At 44.3% G+C, this 24,778-nt stretch overlaps 1 protein-coding gene across 1 annotated transcript in view; it reads left to right on the top strand.

Moving 5' to 3' along the window:
* The window catches only part of SGPP2 (sphingosine-1-phosphate phosphatase 2), a gene marked incomplete at its 5' end in the record, with an annotated part of 109,876 nt that extends 86,967 nt beyond the window's left edge, over nt 1-22,909 (top strand). Inside the window, one exon of the mRNA XM_080799644.1 lies at nt 19,528-22,909. Coding sequence (XP_080655770.1) covers nt 19,528-20,079 — 552 coding nt within the window. The 3' untranslated portion in view covers nt 20,080-22,909. The remainder of the gene's footprint in view (nt 1-19,527) is intronic.
* Nucleotides 22,910-24,778: the final 1,869 nt, after the last annotated feature.

Below are 24,778 nucleotides of genomic sequence, written 5' to 3'. Positions count from 1 at the left end.
AAATTATCTGCAGCCCATACAAAACTGTGTTCTGGCTTTGGACTAAAGCAGTACTGGTATGTTTGTTTTTGTTTTTTCCCAAGTTCTTTGAAACTACTTTAAAAACAAACAAACAAAAACAAAAAACCCCTTACTCCAAACTCCCCTTTTTAATATGGAAAAGAAAGCTAATTATAATATGAACTATAATCAACCAAGCCTTACTTTCTGTTGTAGGATAAGTTAGTTACTGAGATGAAAAGGGGATTTGATTGGGTTTCTGAGCATCCCCTTACTATGCACATTGGCCATTCTTTACCTTGGAGAGACTTATTTTTATACTTTTATTAAATAGAGAATTATTTCTGGTTTCCTAATAAGGACTCGGGGTAGAACATTCATCCTCTGTTGTTTTTAAAGCTGTTGTTGCCGGTTTGTTTGTTTTTTTTTAAGATGAAATAAATCATTATTTGTTAACCACTGTAGAAGCCCTGACAGCCATTCCTTAGGATGATATAAAGGGAAACTGATGACATTTATATGCTTCTGTATTAATCAAACTGAAGGTAGGACATTTCCAGCAAAAGCTGCTTGCAATATGTATTCCTAACAATAAACGTAGGTAAATTAATTTTTCATCTCCTTTCTCCACACTGTCCAAAAAGCCACAGTTGCGGCTCAGTTTTCTGTCTTTCTGTGAGTGTTAGGTGAGTGGGCTAGGCAGGAGTGCTCCAAATCCAGGAGGGGAGCCGGACTGACCCTCACATGCAGCCCACAGAAGACAGGCAAAGACAGAAGGTGGTCCACGCACTAGAATCGTACAGAGCCCAGAGGTCCCTGTGGGCTGTGAGCAAAAACGTAAAGCGCTGAAGCAGGCAGCACGGACTAGCATGGAGCCAGCCGGCCTCGGACCAGAAGTCAGGTCCATCCTTCCTGCTGCAGAAGAAACTGGTTGGCCTCAGAAGCTGTTCCAGTGTCGTAGGTTGGCAGACCTGAGGGCGTGTGACAATTAACTGACAATTAGCCGGACTCTCTGAGACTAATGGCTGGGCAGCCAAGCCGAGTGCACATGGCCGGCAGCTACGGAGATGGTCCATTGAAGTAGAGGGGCCAGGCAAGGTGGCCATGGGGAAAGGTCACTTACCCCGGTGACAGCCTCCCAAAAGTGTCCTTGTATCCCAGGTTGCTAAAAGGGGATCTCGGATAAATGTTTAAAGTCTAGATTGTGTTGAGAATGCTTTCACTTGTGCCAAATAAATACAAACAACCCCATCCAGGGATGGAGCCCAGCGCTGAGATCTAGGCCTACACGGATACACTCGTGCTTTACGTTGAGTTCCAGTTACTCATAACGTAAGAGCAAGAGATTGGATTAAACCTTCCGCAGAAGCCCAGTCTCCACCTGTTTCTTTTATTAGGTAATTGCCTTTGTGATGATAAAGTGTTACAGTTTCTTTGAAAGGTGAAGTGTTTTTATAAGCTTATAATTGAATGCCTCTCTTAACAGAAAACCCACAGTCTTCAAAATCTGTGTGATCAGCTTTTGTAAAATGAGTCAGACCTTCCCATTTATTTACATGATTTTTTTTTTTAAGATTTCATTTATTATTTATTTGAGAAAGAGAGAGCACGAGCAGGTAGAGGGAGATGGAGAAGGAGAGGGCAAAACAGACTCCTTGCTAAGCAGGCAACCTGATGCAGCATATATATCTATATCTATATTATATATATATTATATATAGATAGATAGATAGATAGATAGATAGATATTTCTCCCTTAATGCTCACTGCTGCTGTGACATTCCAGAAAATGTTGACATGCACGTGCCAATGCACTTTATTCACCTTGCAACTTTCTACATCATTACTGGTTTGTCCTACCAGTGGAACAAAGGGAAGGAGAGGGAGAATGATCTGCTCTGATCCTCAGCTAACCACCTGAAACCTGAGAATGGAGCCTATTTCTAAATCAAATTCAATCATAAAAAAAATTCGATTTAGTTCAGTAAACTATTCACCTTCAGATGACTGACGTACAGAAGAATCCTACACATTTATTATCAGTAGCTCAGAGCTACAGAAGGAGAAGCAAATCCAGGGTGTTCAAGGTGAGGTGACTTGGTCTCAACCAGGAAGCCTCTTCTACTCATCACACTGTCTCAACAACTGGAAAAATTAGAAAACATCAATGAATATTTATGGAGGCTTAAAATAGAAAAAGTCATGATGTGAAATGTAACAATCCACAAAGGAAAGTTAGAAGAGCTGACTACATACACTAAAGTTCTGTATATTAAAAAAAAAAAAATTAAATCAACATTAAGGGACACCTGCATGGCTCAGTCAGTTAAGCATCTGCCTTGAGCTCAGGTCACAATCCCAGGGTCCTGGAATCAAGTCCCATATAGGGCTCCCTGCTCAGTGGGGAGCCTGCTTCTCCCTCTACCTACCTCTTCCCCTACTCATGCACACTGTGTCTGACAAATCGATAAAATCTTAAAAAAGAAAAAAAAAGAAAAATAAAAAAAATTTAAAAAAGATAAAATCTTAAAAAAGAAATTCATCATTAAAAACATAAATGTAGTAAATGATAGACAAACAATTATTATGAGGAACCAAGAACAGGCAATCACAAGAACAGGCAATTCCCGAAAGAAAAAAGTAAAAATGTCCAGTAAGCATAAGGAATCAATCTCACCTGTAAGAGAAGCCATGAGGGACAGGTAGAAGTGAGATGTCATTTTAAAATTTTTGTTTGTGCGACTGGTGGAAAATAAAATCAGTGTTGATAAGGAGTTGAGTAATGGGATATTCTCATAAGGGGACCTTTTGATCTAATATGTATCAAAAGCAGTAAAAGTTACGATGCATAACTTTTCCAGGTACTTATCCTAAAGAATCATTGAACATATTGGTGGTAGTGTTCTTCAAAAATAGTGCAGGGGCGCCTGGGTGGCTCAGTGGGTTAAAGCCTCTGCCTTCAGCTCACTTTCTGCTCAATGGGGAGCCTGCTTCCCCCCCTCTCTCTGCCTGCCTTTCTGCCTACTTGTGATCTCTGTCAAGTAAATAAATAATCTTTAAAAAAAAAATAGTGCAGCTTTGGGGCACCTGGGTGGCTCAGTCAGTTAAGCATCTGCCTTCGGCTCAGGTCATGATTTCAGGGTCCTGGGATCAAGTCCCACATCAGGCTCCTTGCTCAGCAGGAAGTCTGCTTCTTCTTCTCCCCCACCCCTGCTCATGCTCTCTCTTGCTATCACTCTCTCAAATAAATAAATAAAATCTTTAAAAAAAAATTTTTTTAATAAAAATAAAGATATTTTAGCATGAAAAATAATTTGAATGTGCAGCAGTAAGGAATTGTCCAATTAAACTATCCATTAAGACCTGGGACAACATCCAATTATTTAACATTATGTAGTTATGTATTTATTGATAAAGCAGTTACTCATAATCTCTAAGAACTGGAAACAACCCAAATAGATACCCTTCAGCGGGTGAATGGATAAGCAAACCAGGATACCTCCACAGGATGGATTACACTCAGCAGTAACGTGGAACAAACTCTTAGCGGTTGGTTCCCATGTGAATTATGCTCACTGAGAGAAGCCAGACTCAGAAGGCTGTCTGTTGTATATGACATCTGGAAAAGGCAAAACTTTAGTGAGGGACAAGAGATCACTGGTTTCCAGGAGTTGGGGGTGTAGGAGAGCTTGTCTGGAAAGGAGTGGTGTGAAGGAGTTCCGGTAGACCACGCCATTGTTCTGTGTCCTGATGTGTGTGGTGGTTCTCTCAGCCGTGCGTGGGTCAGACCTCCGAACTATGAACTTGAAAAGGTGAATTTTAGTAGATGTAAATTTAAAAATTATATTATAGTCTGAAATATGAAAGAAGGGCAGACTAGGGAGAGAGGGGGAGAAATATGCTCATAGAGGAATAAAAGCTGAAGAGGCTCCAATTTTTTTTTTTGAAGATTTTATTTATTTATTTGACAGAGAGACAGTAAGCAGGGAGAGTGGGAGAGGGAGAAGCAGACTCTCCACTGAGCAGGGAGTCCTATGTGGGGCTCGATCCCAGGACCCTCGAATCATTACCTGATCCAAAGGCAGATGCTTAACGACTGAGCTCTGAGACTCCAATTTTTTTTATTAATATATAATGTATTATTTGCCCCAGGGGTATAGGTTTGTGAATCGTCAGGCTTACATACTTCACAGCACTCACCATAGCACATACCCTCCCCAATGTCCATAACCCAGCCACCCTATCCCTCCCCCCACCCCCCAGCATCCCTCAGTTTGTTTCATGAGATTAAGAGTCTCTTATGGTTTGTCTCCCTCCTGATCCCATCTTGTTTCATTTTTTCCTTCCCTACCCCCCAAACCCCCACTTTGCTTCTCAAATTCCTCATATCAGGGAGATCGTATGATAATTGTCTTTCTCTGATTGACTTATTTCACTCAGCATAATACGCTCTAGTTCCATCCACATCATTGCAAATGGCAAGGTTGAGACTCCAGTTTTTGTTTTTTTTTAAGTTCTAGAACAGGGAAATCTGTTAAAATGTATCAAGTGAAAAAAACAGAGTACTCTTCTCTGTTGCTTTTTGCAGAGTTCTGTGGAACAGGTGTCCCATGAGATTCTCTGGTAAGAATAAAAAAAAAAATCCCAGAAGCAGTTTGTGAGTCTACCGAGGTTCTTAAACATTTGAAGTCAAAGAAACCAATTTAACATGGCTCACCCACCCAAGGCTCTATCCCATTTTATACAGTTAAGGAAATTCTTTTTCTTTATTTTCCAGAGAGAGTGGGAAAGCACAAGCAGGGAGAGCAGCAGGCAGAGGGAGAAGCAGACTCCCCTCAGAGAAAGGAGCCCGATGTGGGACTCGATCCCAGAACCCTGGGATCATGACCTGGGCGGAAGGCAGACACTTAACCAACTGAGCCACCTAGGTGCCCTTATGGTGAAGGAAATTCTAAGTGCTTACTTTAAGATGTATTCTAGGTCTCTCTCTGGCCAACTCTCAATTATTTCTGTGGAAATTTCTGATCTCAAATTGAGTATGATTTGTTTGTGCTACTTTGTACGTTTCCGGACTGCCTCTGTCCTGACATCTGTTGATGGGCACTTGGTAACTGCTAATTAAACAGTAGAATTTTATTGAAAACAAAAGCACAACCTAAAACTCTATATTGGAGTGAAAAATATGGAATCAACTCTAGATATTTAGCAAAGGGAATTTAAACAGGGGATGTGGTGCTCACAGAACATGGCAAGGGCTTGATGGGCAGAGAGAGCCCATTGCTGCTGCTGCCCCCAGAAGCCAAAGGGCTGCTGGTGATGACGCCACTGTCCTCCTCATGAGCCCCACCTCTCACAGTCATTCACCAACTGCATGAACAGATGCTAGGTTGAGTCCCGCCACTGTAGCTATGCCCAGAGATGCTTCTAGAAACTAGGCGCCGGTGACTAGACACTGGAATCGTTAGACCGGCTGCTTCAATTCATGTTGCTGGGACTTCACCAGGTCACAGAAGCAGCAGAGGAAGGTGGCTTCCCCATGAGTGCACCTGGCTGGGTGACCTGACTTCCAGAGGAGCTGTGAGAAGGGCACCTTTAACTTCTCCATGTCCGCAGTTCAGCAGGAGGTGGGAATGACCCAGGAGACCAGCTGACCATTTCCATTGGGCTTTGCAATCCTTGTTCCCACTGTCATCTAGTTTCTATTAAGAAGACTCTGAAAAACTCTGCTCATGGTAATTTCCAAGAAGTGCACCTTCTAGGGGAACCTATGTTTTGCCAATAGAAAAGGCAAGAATGTGAATTTCCCGGCCTTTCTTTCTTTTAACTCATCGACAGATGTTTCTATTTTGTAGATTTAAGGACACCTGAGAGATTTTCATCCGAAGTGTCTTGGGTCACCATGCATTTGGATGTGTAAAGATCACTTTATTAGCCGTAAGAGCAAGCTAAGATACAGGCATGCGGTTGGCTGTGTTCATCTTTTCGACCGTTAGGCTCTTGAGGCTAACTTACTTTCCTCACCGTCATATTCCTGGCAATTCCCACCAGTGCCTGACAGCGGGCAGTAAGTGCACAGGAAACATCGAGGGGTAGGGATAGCATCTGTAATCAGTTCCTAAATCAATGTTTTTCTCTTTTATTTCTTTGTACTTTATTGAGGTAGATTTGACAAGATTCACCTGTTAGTCTGAATACTGCCTTCACCGTAGGAGAAGTCCAGCTCACATCATCTCATATTTGTTCAACATTATTTCCTTCTGCCTGAAAGAATAAACTCGTGAACAAGGTAATAGGGGTGTCACTGCCACAGTAAATACCATGTAAGCATGGCTGCTCCGTTTCCAGCTTCTCGAACTCCCCGAGTCAAATGCGGACGGCGTCTCGCACCACGGGACCGTGGAGCAGGCCTCGGCAGCGTGAAGCTTTGAGACTCCTTGAAGGCCCAGTTCTTAGGAGAGAAGGAAGGAGGTCTGAAGACAGGCCACTCAGTACCCGCCACGTTTCATTGAACAAATAGGATGATGATGCAGCCAAGGATGAGGAAGAAGGTTCTGTAGTTCCTAACAGACTTGAGAATTTCATGGAGAATCTGGGGCCCGGATATAGGTGTGTAAGTGGCACCTAGAAGAGAGGGAGAGGTAAGGTAAGCACCCCCAAGTAACCACCACCCAGGTCGCAGTACATAGAGCATTACCAGTATCTCAGAAGTGCCCCCCCCATGCACTCTACACTGTACCCCGCCAGGGACCCCCTCCCCACATCTCTGACCCCACCCCCTGGTGGAACTCCCTGTAAATGGAATTACACACTAGACATTCTTCTGCCTTGGGCTTCTTTCACTTACTAATTTGTGATACTCACCCGTGTTGTATGTAGCTTTAGTTCACTACTGTTTGTTGCTGGATAGTATTAGAACATACGACTATATCACACTTTATCCCTTCTCTTATCGATGGGTATTTTGGATTGTTTCTGGCTTGAGGCTGTTGTAAATGACGCTACTCTGAGCTTCCTTTGATGTGGCTTTTAGAGCAAGTATGTACGTCTGACTAGGAGTATAAATGTAGAAGTAAAATTGCTCAGTCATCAGGTAGGCTCAGCTTTAGGATATACCGTTGCATCTTCTGAAGTAATTAACGCCAATTTCACTCCTCTTGGTGGTCTATGAGATGTCCAGTTCTCCGCATCTCTGCCCCACCTTCCTGATGTCAGCCATTTACGTTGTAGTCATGCCCTTGGGTATGTGATGGTAGTTCATTGTGCTTTTATTTTGATTTCTCTGATGAATAATAATTCAGCCCCTTTTTATATGCTTTTTATATGATTATTGGCCATTTATATAGCCTCCTTTGTTGGGTGCCTTTTTGTCTTTGACTTTTTTTTTTTTTTTGCTGGGTTGCTTGTCTCTGTTGGTGAGTCACTGGTCAGATAAATGTACAGTATTGAAAATTTATTTTCCCATCCTGTGGCTTGCCTTTTGGCTCTGTTGGTGGTATCTTTAGATAAAGAGACATTTTTAATTTTAACATAGCCCAATGATCAAATTTTACTTATATTTACAATTTTTTGTGTCCTGTTTAAGATACTTTTGCCTACCACACTGTCTTGAAGATATTCTCTTGTGTTTGAGAAGATTTATTATTTTGCTTTTCTAATTTAGATGGGCAGTCTATTTGGAATCGATTTTTGATTCATCTGTGTTCTATGGAAATACCCAATATGCGCAGCACCATTGATAAGGATTGTCCTTTTACATTTACTGAAGCATCAGTTTTGTTATAAATCAAATGACTGTTGACACTGTCTATGTATATACACTCCACTCTCTTGTGTCTCTTTGTCCTCATGCCAATGCCATCTCTCTCTTTTCTGTACCTTTGTCATAAGTCTTGATGTCAGGTGGTGAAAGTCCGCCAACTTCGGTCAAGTATTGTAACTCTCCTGGTTTTGATCCTCTCTGGGCTTATTAGAAAGTCTTCACAGTTCTTTTAGTGGTTACCCAAGAGATTACAACACGCACCCTTGATTTATGAGAGTCAAATGCAAATTAGTACCTTGCCACTTGCTAGGAGGAGTGTGTCATTAAATGAAATTCAATTCTAGATAGATTTAAAGCCCACAAGAGCTTACTTTTATTGTTTCATAGTGAACGTGTATTTAGGTTCGTCCATGTATTTATCCTTTCTGTTCTTCATTCCTTCCTACAGTTCTGTTTGTCCTTGTGGCATCTCATTCTTTCTGCCTCCATTAGTCTATTTAGTGTTTGTTCTAGCATGGTTGTGCTGGTAATGAATTCTCTCAGTTTTTGTTTCTTTTGGAAATGGCTTTGTTTCACTTTCAGGGTTTTTTTTGGAGGATATTTTTGCTAGGTATAGAATTCTTTGTGTCCTTTCCTTCACTGTCCCTGAACTGGATTCTTGCCATTTCCACGTGCCCACAGTATGTACTAAGTTGGTATAACTGGCTTGGTCAGATAACAGTTTTCAGATTTCATATCTGCCAAGCAAGGAGGACTATTTTTAGAGCTATGGATAACCCATCAGTATAGGCTTTTTGGAGGGCATTTTGCAGAATATATGGATGTCTAAAGTGCACATTCTTAGTCTTCTGGGCTTCTAGCCCAATTCTAGGAGTTTTCTCTAAAGCATATAATCATACAAGTGTAAAAGTGAAAACAACAGCAAACATTTATAAGGTACTTATGACCTACTGGGCACCATTCTAAGTGTTTTGCATGCATCGACTTCCTCATGGGACAGTTGACTACCTCATAGCAACCCTACTAGGGAGGTGCTGTTGTTATCCCAGACTTACAGAGGAAGCAGAGAGAGGTCAAGTAAACTGACCAAGGTTCTGTAGTTGGTAAGAGATTGGACAGAGATTGAAAATCAAGAAGTCTGACTTGAGAATTCATGCTTTTAATTACCATTCTGTACTACCCCTCGAGGATGTTAAGAATGCATTTAAAAGCAAACAATGAGAATATACTAAATGTCCATCAATCAGATCTAGTTAAGTAAATTATAGTGTTTCCACAGAGTGGAGTATTCTATAGCCATTGGAGTAATGCTTTAATGAGTCATGCTTTCATGATTACATTCCTGTAATCATGGAAAGATGTGTATGACATATTGTCAATAAAAGAAAGCTTTGGAACTCCATGGAATAGCTTATAGAGTATGGCTCCATTAGTTGTGAAATCATGTGTGTCAGGGGGTGGTTATGAACAGAGGCCTCTGCAATGCACTTGTAATAGCCTGACTTGTTTTTGATGAAAACAGTAAAGCTATTTTTGTTTAATGTACAGAGACTGCATTTTACTCTCCCTCTATCCTCCTATATTTCTTGGTGTGTAATAGCCAGTTGAAAATAAAAGCACATGATTGCTATTGAATGGATGCATTAATAAATATTTGAGCTCTATTATTATTTATATGAGGAATTCCTAGAAGGGAGATTTGAGACTTTACTGTCATGAACAGTAACTCTTCTTTGACTGGGTACTTGCATTTCTTAGTATTCCCCTGCACTGTCCTGTTTTGTTTTTTTTTTTTTTTTCAAGAAGCAACACTTAATATGGATTTTGGCACTGAAACAGATACGTGAGTTTCAAAGAGCTTATATCTTTTATCCATTTATTGTTTGAGAATCAATCAAATTGGCAAACCATTGATTAGCAAAATTCCTCTTAATGTAATCTTCTTGTAATTCCTCTAATGTAATCTCTTGCTGTAATCCTTCCTCCCAAACCTGATTGACAAAGGAAAGCCACTTTTCAACAGAATTACTATACACCCAACCCTTCTCCGTGGTGCTGTTTCAAAATGAGAAGCTCACCTCAAAGAATTGAGTTGAGCTGGATGATGTTGCCTGCAGACAGCAACAGCAGTGTTTCTGTAGCCAAAAAGGGCAAAGGGGGTGTTTATCCAATACAGCCATCAAACAGCCTGAGAATTGGTCTTATGACCCAAGTCTGTCCTGCTGATGATCTGACAGACCCAGCTGGGTCACAGCAGACAGATAGAGAGGAGTCAAGGAGCTGTCTTGCATCCTGTCTGTGAAAATCAGCATAACCTCCAGAATTTAATTTTGATCTCAAAACACCACTGGGGTCCGTGTTTAACGTATGTCTGTGGGAATGTTCCTTAAAACATGCTCACATGGGAAAGGAAGTAAATACTTCATGTGTCGTATTTTTTTAATGCACTCAAGTCTTCCTGTAAGTGCAGCAATTGATTTGATTCTTTAAATAAGAAAAAAAAGATGGAAACCTCCATAAAATTATTTCATGTGCATGGATTGTTTTCTGTACCATACCCCAAGCTCTCCCCGCACTTGTGAAAACAAGGGGTTGCTCATGTACCACAGTCTTGTACCTCACCGTATCCTGCCTCTCACTTCTCATAAAGTGACCTGGCTTTGCCTCCTTCTCACTTAGCACATACTTAGTGACGAGGAAGTGGAAATCCCGTAGTTGGGATCGTCCAGCCTCATCAAGGACACCGTGGGGCCATATTTGACATCACTAGGATAGTCTGCAAAGCAAGACTGGTACTTTTCCAGGCTCCTAATCTCTAGTTCCTACTGTGATGCAAGGGCAACAGGCTATGCCTAGAACTTCTGTGTTTGCAGAGAGAGTCAGGACTCGAGGGTTCCAGCCAGTATTTCCTAAGGTCAGTGACAAAGGGCTGGGACAGATTTTCTTTTCCTCCAATTGTGAGCACCCCTGTTACTAGTCCAACAAGATTTCTCAGATCTCTCTCTTGTATGTCTTTATACACAAGAGTTTCTACATCAGAGGATCACCTTAGGACTTTCAAAAGCTGTACTCTCACTTTCAAGTATGGTACTCTTATAATCCAGAAGTTTTAGTCTTTTGTGTGTGTTTCAAAGAAGCCCTCCAGCAGCCCTGACCTGCGAATATTCACTGTGAAAAGCCCATGTTGGCCTCAGGGGTTGAGTAAGGTGAGACTGGGCCCTGACCAGCAGCCTCAGCATCCCTTGGGAGCTGGTTAGAAATGCAGACTCTCAGGCCCCACCCAGACCCAGTGAATCAGAACATGCCTTTTAGGAAGCCTCGCAGCAGATTCTAATGCAAGATACAATTTGAAGAGCACCATAACAGCCTCTATACAATATCCCAGCAAATATGGGGACAATGCCAATTAAATTTCAACCTGCATGGGCCTGTTCAATTATATTACATCGAACATGTCTTTCTTCTGTTCTCTTTTTGCTCAGAGGCCCCTCTGCCCACCCAGATTGGAGAAAAATCGCTTAAATGTTTGACAGTGCCTTTTGTGTCTTCTAGCAGATTGCCCTTCCCTATACTTGTCATTCTAATAGGCTGCTTAGCAGTTGTCAAAAATGATGTTATAACCTGTCTCAAACTTGCTTGATCTCCTATCATAATCCCAGTGACCTGCCAAGCCTTGTGATTCATTATAGTTAGAGCTGTGCATATTAATGCGAATTATGGGTGGGGGAGTTTTGTCTGCTCCGTGAAGATCTGCTGTTTGGACTTGTTAGATTCTGTGAAGCCAAGACAAGCAAGCAATTGTTTCCTAAATCATATGGCATGCAGACTGAAGTTTAGAGATATGTACCTAAGTATCTATTTAGCTAATATTGGTATTATAAGAAGCATGCAATAGTATCTTATTACATCATCACATTAGGAAACATGGCACCTGCCTTTTTTACTTGTTTAGCAAAGCAGTGCCATTTTAAGAGATAGACAAAGTAAAATGAGGTAAGAGTGGTGGTCATTATAGGGAATGTACCTATTCAATCATCCAAGATAATCAATCAAATGAATGAACATGGAAATAATTATTTACTTGCCTGGGTATCATCTTAAATGGTATAATCCTAACTCTTGCCCAAACAAAAAAACGTGTCAAAGATTTTATTCAACCGATTAGTTAATGAAGGAAACTACAAGATATATGGCATGAAATATTTATAGATAATTTAATAAGGAAATATTACTTTGAGACTGCTGGATTATATACAAAATTGGTTACTGTCCTATAGGGCAATAAACTGTCATCTTTGAGGTTATCCTTTCTACTGGACAGAAATTATTTGCATCTCTGACAAACAAAAATCTGGCAACTAGCCGGTCACATCATGAAGTCCAAGACCTCTATCCAATCAGTAGTAAACAGTGAACAGAGTACCATCCCTTCTATAATCCTTGGTGGCCTTTTCCGGCATATGACATTGAAAGGAGGTTGGTTTTTTTTTTGTGGTTTTTTTGTTTTGTTTTGTTTTTGCCTCATGCCCAAGCTTTATGTCATTTCTCTTAACACACTTACAGAAAAACATTTTCTTTTAAAAAAAAGTTAACATAATTTCTAATGAAGGTTTAAATGTGCTCACTTAGAAAGTGAGCATTTATTTTAAAATTGCAGAAGGTGAAAGGTGGCTTGCTTTCTTCTACCTCACATAGTTACTCCCAAGCTTGGTGAGTTTTCAAAAAGTCCTTTTCAGAGCTTTCCCTTTATGGACATAGATTTCCATGCCTAGTGACCCTTAGTCCTAGATTTGTGCTTGGCTGTCAGGTGGCTCAGGAGACAGTCGTGGTGGTGGTGGGGGGGGGGGATCAGCGACAGAGCTCCCCCTCAAAGAGCCATGACTATCAGGAGAGTCGACCACTTACGTTCACACCATGTGGTGAGGTCAGTCTTCCTGCTTTTGCTTGGTCCCTGTGAACGCTGGTGTGTTTCAATGGGAAATTAATATTTTTTGAACTTATGCATTCGCTCTTTCTCCCCTATACATATGCTAATCACATAACATGTAGGTTTCTCTCCATAATCATTCATATTCATATTCATGAACAGTGTTGCCTCCCTCTTGCCATTTGGCTTCTGCTGAATCTCATCTGCATTATTCTCAGAAATTGAACTAACTGTGAACCAGCATGGAAATGAGGACGTATTCAGAATGTGTTAACTAGGAAGTGCTGATCGATAACTAAAAGTTATTTTCTATAATGACTGTAGAAGTTTGGATTTAATTTTTTTCCAGTTTGTTTTAACGTTGGGGTCTGCCCGCACTGAGGGCATTCACTGCGCCTACAAAGAAGCGGGTCTTGGCTTTTCCTCTGCTCCTGGCTGCAGCCTGCTCTGTGAAGGCAGCCAAGGGCAGAGGGCCCTTCACATTCTCAGCGGGGGACCTGGCTGAGGGGAAGATGGCAGAATCCCAGAGTAGAGCTCTCGGCATAAATAGTTCCGAGATCTGAATGCATTCTTTCCTAACAATCGAATGAATGGGTTTCTTCTCCCCCCTTCTTTCTAGTTAGCTAACCTTGTGTTGTTCTGCTCAGTAGCATTTTTCAGTGAAGATGTTTGGAGACGGAATGTGAGTTTGCGGCAGGAAGCTGCAGTTGGGATCGCGCTGTAGGGTCAGAATTCATAAACGCTGGCTGTTGGCAGGGTGGGGGCCTGTGCCTTGAAATATCTGGAGGTGTTGACCAGGAGGGGCGTTTCTGTTTGGCTAAGAATAAGAACACGATTTTATGTGTTTCTATAAGCATCACTGGAGTTTGTCCTGATGCTTTCGGCTAGCTGGATTAGCATTATTTCCTGAACGCTCCAGATTGCCCGTCTTTATTTTTGTTTTCTGTAATGAGACAAAATAAAGCTCAAGCTTTTATCTAAGTACTAAGTTTTATAACTGAAAATGGGAATAGGTACAAAAGCCGTCCTTCTGCCTTCTAACTTTGGAAAATGTTAGTCTCGTGTGATGACTTTTTCCAAATAATTGAAAAGGTTTTGTTTAAACCCAGGATGGTAAATGGAATTAAATGTTCATTATATTTCGAAAATGTGCTTGATAGGGAAGCCCTGACTACGGATCTTATGGGCCTTATTTTAAAGGTAGTTACACCCTGGAGGAATGGTAATGCAGACGGTCATACAATGCTTGGGGGTGCTTCCTTTCTTAGCATCATGTGAACAGTTATAAGCATCAGTTAATTATTTCTGTTTTCATCTATTTCAAGAAAGTCTGATTTTAACATCCTGATTTCTTCACCGGGATTATATTTTTATTATAATAAAATAATAGGTGTTGACCAGAAAATTTACACAACACTACAAAGCACGGAGAAGACAATCATCATTTGTAATCCGCCAACAGAAAAAAAACTGCTTTTACCATTTTAGTTGATTTCCTTCTGATATTTTACCCATGCATGCAAGTATGTATTTCTATAAAACTATGAGCATCCTTTATACAAGGTATGTATTCTGCTTGATATTATCTCACTTTGGGTTACTTTGAAACCATAAAAAATAAGGCTCCAGAAATGTATCCTTTCAAATATTCATGCTATATTATTACATATTATTTATTTATTGCATATTATTACATATTTTATTTTATAGTATGCTTGATTTTATATCTTCCTAGATTATTTTTATTATGATGCATGCCCCATTCCTTGTGCTATTTTTGCTTGATTGTGTTCCTGAATTGTTCTGTCATGGAGCACTATTACTTTTTGGACTTAATTGGTATGAATTGAACTAACCCAATGAGAGTCATTCCTTCACACAAATCTTTGTGAACAGCCTTATTATTTTCTTTTCTTTTTTTTTTTTTAGAATAAATTCCTAGGAGTGGAATAATTGGATCAAGGTGGTGAATATTTTGTACACTTCACAGTCCAATTATACTCTGTGAAAAGTGTTTCGAACCTTTTTTTTTTCCAAAGTAAGGAATATCTCTTCTGCCATTTTTGTCATGTCTTTCCTTACCATGCATTAGTCCCATTCCCTTTCCCTGATCTCCTGTGCCGTTCACATCTCCCTATAAACCACACATGACCTTCCCTCTCTTCTTTCTGCCCTGCCTGTCACATCCACCTGCTCGGGACAGCATTGTCCCAGGGCTGGCTGCTGGCTCCCCACCTCTGCCCTGTGCCCTCTGCACTGACCTCTGCCCACAGCCCATCTTCGCCTTCCCTGAGACCTGGGAACTGTTTTCTCTCTGGCCCCGTATACTGTGCCGAACGGTAGAGGTTCCAAAGAAATCCCCTCTTTGTTTAGAATGTGCTCACATCAAAACAGCAGATGCAATTCTGAGATGGCGAGTTTTGTCAGTCCCTGTAGTTTGAGTAGCTTGAGAAAAGTAATATAAAAAGTTGTTCTTGAATTTTCAAACATTAGAGACCTTAGGATCATTTTATTACTAGACAATTAGAGCCCCAAATGGGAAAGCTCATTTGAGATGGTTCAAGTATTTTCTTTAAAAATAACAACAACAACAACAAAAACCCCTAAAGGTCTTTATTACAATATCACCTTTTATGGCAGAAAATCCAACCATGTGGCTGGAAGGAAAAAACTCCACGCCAGCAGCCATATTGGCAAAGATTATTTTTGCCGCAAATGCTAAGGCTGTGGACCAAAAGCGTCTAGGCTCCTGATGCACTGAAGAGGAACAGAATTAGCTTATGAAGAATATTCCAACCAGATGTCTGGGAATTGGTAACTGCAGTGACAAAAAAGACAGAAGGAAGGAAGAGAGGCAAATTTTCTTTTATGTATCAAAACAATGGGTATTACCGATTAGGGATATTCAGGATAAGAGAAAGGCATTAAATTCTCCTAATCACTATAAATTGGGAATCTGCTATGTGTTCGGCTCTATTGTAGAACTGAGGACAATGCCAAGGTGCAAGAGAATGCACTCTTGTTGACCAGAGTCTTGTAATCAACTCAGGGGAAAGCATGCGGACACAGGACCGCAGCAAAGGCAAGAGAAGGGAAGGGCTTTCTGAGTGATGTTGAGCAAGGCCCTCGGCGTTCAGTTCAAGGAGAGGTTATTTCCAGCTGCAGTGATACACGAGGATATTTTGGAACGGAAATAGCTTTTGAGCCAAGCCTTAGATGCACTGATAGGATCTTGATAGAGATGGTTAAAGTGTACGGGACATAAAAGGAATGCAAACCTGGGGTGACTGAATTGTACCGGGCATGTTTGAGGAAAGCAAGCAGCCCTATCCGAGTGCAGTGGAAAAGTTCAAATGGGAAAGCAGTGAGTGAAAGCCCTAGAATGATAGACTAATCAAACCCATATCACGCTGGACTTTCTCAATCTGTGAGCTGGTATTTCTCAGGGTTTTTATCTGGGCTCGTGGCCTCAGTGTTAGGGCAGGTGTTCAGTGCGGAACCCTGGGCCCACTTCAGTCCCCTGAAATCTGCATTTTTTAGAAAGATTTTATTTATTTATTTGACAGATCACAAGTAGGCAGAGAGGGGGAAGAAGGCTCCCTGCTGAGCAGAGAGCCCGGTATCAGGACCCTGGGATCGGGACCTGAGCAGAAGGCAGAGACTTAACCCACTGAGCCACCCATGTACCCCTGAAATCTGCATCTTAATAATCCTTCTCAGTGACTGCAAAGCATGGAAAAATCGGAAAACATTTGCTATTGAAACAGCCTTTAGGACAGTCAGTGAAGGTTTGGGTGAGGGAGAGTAGCAAGCAGGAGGTGACATGAAGGTTCAAACTCTGGACGGTGACAGCAGGAGCAGGGATTTTACTGAAGGAGGAGTCTCTGGAATATAGTTGGGGGTGGGTGGGTGTGGGCAGCGAGAGGAGGGAGCAAGCCAGCAAGACTCTGAGTACAGAGTCTGAGTACAAGACTCGGGGTACAGCCAGCAAGACTCTGAGCTTCTGTGGCCAGGAACACTGGGGCACTCCAGTAGCAATACGGATCACGCGAATTTCCCTGAATACCTACAAGATCACTCCACACCTCACCCCCACCCTGGCAAAACTGCATTTTGTCCCCACCCCTAACTGAAATGCCCCCCACAAAGTATTTCTGGAGTACTGGCAGGTACTCCTGAACAGGTCTGAGCCCCCTCGTGCCTCCTTGCTGTCAGACAGGGTGGTCTCAGGACAGCTTGTCTGCAGTCCTAGCTTCCTGGCCAGTCCATGAGCTCCAGAACCTTGGGCTTGCCCACTGCCTTCGGGGCTCAGCGGTTCCCTGATCCGGGCAGTGACTGCCCACAGACAGGTCTAGGAGAGGCGTGTGTTACTCGGATACCGTGGCCCTGCCCCATCAGCCCCCTTCCCTGCTGGCCTGCCGGTCACCAGCCTCTCCTCCACCACCACTTCAGGTCCAGGAGGTCCATGCCCGAGACAGATTCAGGGGCCATCATGAACCATGTCCTGCCAGGGGGTATCATCCAGTGCCCACGTGGGGCACTGGGGCCTGGAGGTATGAGCACGGATGGATTCTGCCCTTTGGAGAGTCCTCGGCCTGAGGGGTCCCAAAACAGCCTTCTTCCGGTCTGAGTTTTATAAATTGAGGCAAAAGGACTCTTTTGTCCTGACTTCTTCAGAGCTCAGATGGGACATCAGTGGGGCTGCCAGGAGACCCTCTGAGTGGTAGAATCTTCTCTCCCCACTAACAGTAAAGGCTTGTTTGGGGTGTTGAGTTCAATGAATTCATTGTACCTGGGTCTCCTCCTTCTCTCAAAACACGTGTTCCTTTAAAACGTGCAAAGTACTCTCAGTCCTCAGCAGGTGACATTCTGGCGGGCCGTTTCCCCCCACCGCCCATTCACCAGATATGCCAAGGCCCCCGTGGAGGACACAGCTGGGCTCACCTGGGATCCCCACTTCATATGGGAATCCAAGGCAGATCCTGTTGGTAGAGGGGAGACTGAATTATTTCACTTAAAATTTTTAAAGGAGGCAATCTGTTTGCATGATGACAAAGTTCCAGATGCACACTGGGGCATCCTATGAAGAGTCTCCTCGCCCACTGTGTCCTCTGCCAGTCAAGTGAACTTTTGGCATTTCCAAGTAAGAATATATCTATATATTCTCCCATCTTTTTAAAAATGGAAATGGTAGCATCCACACACACTGCACCGTGCCTTTAAAAATCCCACGTCAGAGGGGCTCCTGGGGGTCCCAGTTGGCTGAGCGTATGACTCTCGGTTCCAGCTCAGGTTGTGACCTTGGGATCGTGAGATGGAGCCCCACGTCAGCTCTGTCCTCAGTGTGGAGTTTGCTTGAGATGCTCTCTCCCTCTGCCTCTGCGCCTCCCTCATGTGCTCATGCACGCTCGCTCGCTCTCAACTAAATAAGTCCTTAAAAAAATCCTGTGTCCCAAATGAAATCTCCTCATCCATGTCACAGCGACGGAACATATTGCACTGTACGACCGACTATACCGCGGTGAGATCTAACCGGCCCCTCTCGGGGGAACGCGGCATCTTTCTTGTCCCTCGTAAACACAGACACTGCCACAAGGACCACTTAAAATACACACCTCATTTCGGATGCAGGCATGTATATCTCTACGGTCAGGTCCCAGAGCGAGACTGCAGGTCAGAGGTTCAATCAAAAATTTCCTCCTCGTGAGGGTTGTGCCATTTTGCATTCATACGATTGCGTGAGCAAGAGTCCCCTTTCCCTTCTACTGCTTCATCCACAGAATGTTTTCAGGCTTCTGGGTTTGTCAAAGCCTATAAGTGAGAGGTGCACTCCCAGCACACTTTGGGGGGGGCGGAGGAGGGGTACACTGGGAGCCTGTAAGCGTCCAGATCTCTGCTTGACACACAGCAGGAGACACCCAACAATGGCATTTAGTAAAAGCAAAAAAAAAAAAAAAAATCCACCAGCTTTTAATTTTTTTTTCAAGATTTTTATTTATCTATTTGAAAGATTGAGACAAAGAGTGACAGCGCAAGCCAGGAGGAGAGGGAGGAAGCAGACTCCCCACCAAGCTGGTGCCGATGCAGGGCTCAATCCCAGGACCTTGGGATCATGACCTGAGCCGAAGCCTGCGGCTTAAGGAACTGAGCCACTCAGGCACCCCTAAAAATATTTTAAATAGGCATTTAAGAAAAGAAAGGAGGGATAGAGTGGGGCAGGGCACAGGGGGAGGAGAAAGGGAGGAACGGAAGAAAGAAGACCACAATCTAAAATGTCCTAAAGAAGGATTAGTGAAGACAAGCCTGGCACACCCATTCACTAAAATGGTCTGCGTGCTGTTTGAAATTCTGTCTCTGAAAATGGTGCCAAGACAGGTGGGGCTCTGGCAGCACCCCATCCAGACTGTCTTCTCAAACCACCCCAAATAAATGTACCTTAGAAGGGACGGCGGCCGCTGGCGGTGCCCCCAGCAGCTAATTCCCCCGCCCCTACCAGCCTGCACCCCTGACCTGCCAAGAAAGGATGACACCACCTCTGCAAAGATTATGACAACTCTTGTGACCCAGTGTTAAATCAAAATGATAGAAGATGGAGGAAAAATGGGATTAGAGCTGTGCATTATGAAAATATTTGTCCACAGGGTGAGGAAACTGGAAAATACACAATGTGAATATCACAAGTGTTCTTCCTATTCTCAAATCTTTGCAGCTTTGTACTTTTCAAAGCAACGCCAAATAAAGCAATGCCACAATTGTACTTCCAATGTCAAAGCGGCTGTACTTGACTCACAGTTATGCCCGAACACGGGGCTTACGTCCTTCTTTTCTCTCCTTCCCACAGGATGTGCTGGGTGGCATCCTGGTCACTGCGGTTCTCATCGTCCTCACCTACCCTGCCTGGACCCTTATCGACCGCCTGGACTCGGCCAGCCCCCTCTTCCCCGTGTGTGTCATCGTGGTGCCCTTCTTCCTGTGTTACAACTACCCCGTGTCTGACTGCTACAGTCCCACCAGAGCGGACACCACTACCATTCTGGCCGCAGGGGCGGGGGTGACTCTCGGGTTCTGGATCAATCACTTCTTCCAGCTTGCGTCCGCACCCACCGAGGCTCTCCCTGTCATTCAGAACATCCCACCACTCACCACCAACATGTTGGTCTTGGGACTGACCAAATTTGCCGTGGGGATCGTGCTGATCCTTCTAGTGCGTCAGCTGGTACAAAACCTCTCCCTGCAGGTGCTGTACTCCTGCTTCAAGGTGGTCACCAGGAACAAGGAGGCCAGGCGGAGACTAGAGATTGAAGTGCCTTACAAGTTCGTCACCTACACGTCTGTGGGACTCTGTGCTACGACCTTTGTGCCCATGCTACACAGGTTTTTGGGACTGCTCTGAACCTCAAAGAGTTGGAAGGGAATCCCCTGGACCAGGGAGCCCAAATAGGAAAGGGGTGAGGTGGGCAAGTTTTGACAATACATTTTTCTTTAAAAAAAAAAAAACTCCTAAGTCACATGTCCGTTTTGCTGATAGCTGAGGGAGATCAATGTTGCTGCCCTGTGAAAGGAAATACCATCTGCTAGGACCATCAGTCTGTAAGCATCTGGCTGCAGGGGAAGCCAGGCTAAACCCACAGTCTGTTCTTTGAGGATCTCCCACCCTGTTACACGGACTTTGGGCCTAGTCGTGGGCCGGCAGGAACTGTGGCCTGGTTTGGGAAATCCAGAAGAGACAGGCATGATCTGAGAGGCTGGAGGTCAGGTGTTTCTCTTCCGTTATGACCTTGCCTGGCACAGAGCCTCATGTCCAAACTTGAGACTAGGGTCCGGAGAAAGGGTGGCGTCGTGTAGAGCTGCCTTCCTTGGACAGGATGACATTTTTGTTATGATCACACTCGACTATGCCCACGTGGGTGGCAAGAACATTGTGGACCCCACCATGGGGTGGTAAGAGACGGAAGCACCCGTGGGAGATCGTGGGCAGCAGCCTGTTTCCCTCCGGAGTTCCGCTTTCTGGGGACATCTGCTTGTCCGTGTCCGTGTGTTTTGCAGAAACCGGGTGATGTTTCCACACTCTGCTGATCCAAGAAACCCACTAGCTGCCCGCACCTCTGTTGGTCGGGGTTGCAAGGGTGTCCTGCTCTCTCCTGCTTCACCGTGACTTGGGGCGAGCCCTTGGCCCATATTTGGGTGTTTCATGCTTCCCTACAAACCGGGGAGGCGCTATCATCTGCCTGCGAGAGTGGCCCCATACAACCCGTGAACTGAATCCTCCGTAGGCCCCGACAAGGAGGGAAGAGGCCTCTGGGATCTTGCTCCTGCATTTCTGTTACTTTCTGTAAACCGATTTTTTTCACCTACTAAATAACATCCGGGGCTCCCTTTCCATCTCCCCACCTCTTATCTCGCGGCAGTGTTAATTAATGCGCTTAATGTAATTAATGCAAGAGCAGGGTCAGCCTCTCTTAGGAAGACAAGCTGACCAAACACAACACAGCCTTTCAGCCTGCGTGTGTCCTCACGGGGCGTAGGCAGGCCGTGTTAGGGGAGCACGCCCTCCGGGGGCACATCGTCAGCTCTGAAGGACCAGGAACACGCATTAACGGTCCTCTGAAAAGTTAGCAGAAATGCGTGGTTAGGAAGTCTCTTCTGCAGTGTGGTACCTGGGCCACTGAAACCAGTGACTTGAATCCCAGCACCTGGTTTCTGGGCACTTACTTCAGGGTTGGGCTCTTCCCTCTGCCTCCAGTGTGAAAACCGAAAACCCCATTGGTCCTGATTTCAAATATGGCCCCTGAGCTTTCTGTCGAGGTCCCCTTTGCTATTTGGCTCAGTGCTCCAGTCTATCGAGAACGATGTTGAGGAAACCATTCTGCTTTTCCTTTGAATCCTTCTAACATTTTTCATAGTTAGAGGAAGCAGGAATCAAAAGGACCTGCCATTTATTTGACTGTTCTTACAGCAAACTCTGCCTAGTATTTGTGGCACCAGGATGGAGCATGCGGGGGGGCGGGGGGAAGTACCGGAACCCCTGCCCTGGGCCGGCCCTGCCATCCATGCGGCAGATGAGGCATGTTCCTGCATCATTTTTAGTTGCTTTTTCTGAAGCTAATTAGCAAAAGGATCAGGGTTTTCCACTTACATCTTTTGAGAGGAGAGGCCGTAATTGTGACAGCAGTGGGTGTTGGCAATTCATTCAATTGTGTGTGTGTGTGTGTGTGTGTGTGTGTGTGTGTGTAATTTTTAATGCTGTCCTTTTAAGTCCCAACAATAGGACAGCAATCAGCTGTGTTAATGTATTTAAGGCTGTATTTACACGATTGGATGGAGGATGATTAGCTTTGGATCTTAAAGAACCACCCAAGGGCTTGTCCTGGTTGGTCACTTTTTAAAGTATCTCGTTTTGCAACTGGAAAATTAAAAGAGTATATTGGTGAAGACCATTTCAGTTTTTGAGCTCTAGTGCTCTGCAGAAACGGATAGGAAAAGTCACTACCTGCTTCCTGTTCTTGCTCACTGGCCCTCCTCTGGCACTTGTCATACCCTCCCAGGCCCGAGGTGTCTCTCACACACCCCACTTGTCCCTTCAAAGAGCAGGCCTACTGGCTCCTTGGAGACATTTGGATTTTCTCTCTGGGGAGAGACTGCCCCCTGCTGGCGTAGCCTCAGTCATGGTCCAGAACCTCTCTCCTGCTGGAGACTTGGAGATTAAGACTTAAAAGTCAAACTCACCATGATGTATCCAAGACAAACTTAGGACCTGGGGTCTGGCCAACCGTGCATTTGGAACCCTCAAAGCCCTCAAGACGACTGGCGCCTCCAGGAGCTCAGCAGAACATGCCCTCGTCTTTACGGGCCGCCCCCCCCCAGCCCCCTCCCACTCTGGGCCAGGCCCTCCTGCAATGTCCTTACAACCAGCTGTCGCTCCATGCTGGTTTTGCTCAGGCCTGCACCACAACAGAATATGCAGAAGGAAACACAGATGGGACCCTGAACTAAGAACCCTTAAATGGCTGTGGCCGAAATCACTCTACAACATGCCTGAAGGTCGCACTGTAACCTGGGATTTTTCTCTCCCAAGTAGGCATCTCCTGCTTCCTGGGTGTAATCAAAGCATGTGGTGTTTCAGGGCCATATGCTCCCAGTTTCTATTTTGGAAGCTTTCAGCTGTCTTGCTTATGTACTGTATGTAAATTTATTCTTTTTAAAATAAAATCATTTTGTGTTTGATTATGACTTCTTATTAAATGTTTCAAAGGCCAGTGTTGGGCTTCCTGGGATTTTTCCCCTGGACTTTTCAGGGTTTTCAGGTTTCAGTGGACCTGAGTTTGAGGGTTCAGTGGACCTGAGTTGAAAAGAGGTGGCAAAAAGAAACGACAGGCTAATTTTCTGTCGCTGTCCTAATTGAATCGTGTGCAGGTGTTGGGGAGTCTCATGGCCACCACCAGTGTGAACAGGAAGAGGAATGAGCACCTCCCCTAACTCCTTGATGCTAAGAAGAATTGCCTTACCTTAGTGTCGTCAGAAATAAATGTTACTGTGTGTTGAAAAGTAAATGTTACGGTGTTGCTAGTTAAGGTAACTTAAAGGCTTTCATGAATGAATCCACTGCTGAGCCAGATGAACATGACCCGATTTCATATTCACATGGTTACAATGATATGCTCTGTCTTTAAGCATCCCAGATTTGCTGTTTGAAATGGTACAGAGAGCTGACCCTCATTGGCAAGGTCAGGGCTAGGAGCCTACTTATATTTTTAATACCTGTTCAGCTGGGTACCATGGACATGGGGCATTGGATGGGACCTGATCTGCCCTGTGTAGTTCTTCCAGGAGAGGGGGGGGACTGTGGCTCGGGGCAATAGAGAAGAGGGGAGGAAGGGGAGATTAATTTCTGCCCGAGGCCCGCAGCAGCTCAAGGGAGGCTCCGGGGAGAGGCAGTGTGTGAGCCAGGCTTACAGAGCAGATGGGGTTTGCACAGGGATGTGATGAGAAGTAGGTAGGAGAGGATCCTCCATGGCGAGGGGCAGCTTGCCAGAGACACTTCCCCCAAACACCTGCAGCTCTTGGAAGGAGAATCCAAACCAAAACCAGAGACTGCTGACTGTGTGTGGTGCTGGAACAAAGGATGAGCAAGGGGCTTTGACCCTGCAGAACCCAATCACAAGAACAGGAAGGAAGGGTGAGAAAGCCCCTTAGTCCATTTTATGTCCCTGTGGTACCATTCCAGAAGAGGTGACACCCAGAGGTGGTTTCCTAGTCTCCTCCACCATTTCTTATTCGAATATTAAACAGTCCACAGTGGGCACCTTCCCCTTCCGCCGTCTTGGACCTGGCCCCTCAGGCTTAGCTTCATTCCCGGGGCCTCTTGTTTGGCGTTGAGCAGAGGTGACAGCTGCTAGGAACTCCACCCCTGTCCTTGGTGCCCATTCCCCCTCTTCTCTTGGTTCAGTTCCCTGAACTTCCCCAGTGGAACTTGATTTAAAAGTATTTGACCTTGATCCTGGCTCTTTAAGAGACCTGTGTATGTGCTCGCTCACATCCCTCTAACCAGGAACGAAGCCCCGGTTCTCTAATAAGAGGCTAACCAGAACCAAGTGGCATAGATGTATCTAGTTTTAGAGGATAGATGTTTGCCTAAAAGCTGTTTCGATTTTTTTTTTAACTTGAATTTTAAGTGCACCCAGGGATTTGCTGGTTATAAATGGCATTTTTAATCATATGGCAATCCTTCATTTCTGTAAACATAAGGCTCTTCAATGGATTACTCGGGGTACACCATGTGTCCATTGTTCTCTTACAGCGGGGCGCACCTGTAGTACAGACTTGACTATTTACAGGACGCATATGAAGAAGAATAAGAGTTGGATGCGGACCATGAATAGAATGTTACATTCTTAAAACTGTAGCCACATGAGACAAGGGAGCTCTATGAAGCCAAAAATCCTTTTTCCTTTTCCACGCCTGTCTATGTGGCATGCAAAAACAAACAAGAAAAGCAAGGATGCAGCGAGGAGTTCCGGCTGTGACGCTCCTTTCATGCACACACTCAACACAGCTGCTGGCCTTGCTCCTCCCTGCTAGGACAGCGGGGTCCC

The sequence above is a fragment of the Martes martes genome, assembly GCF_963455335.1.
Source record: "Martes martes genome assembly, chromosome: 3".
NCBI lineage: Eukaryota > Metazoa > Chordata > Mammalia > Carnivora > Mustelidae > Martes > Martes martes.
The sequence above is the reverse complement of the archived record's forward strand: the minus strand, read 5'-3'. Positions and strand labels throughout refer to the sequence as shown.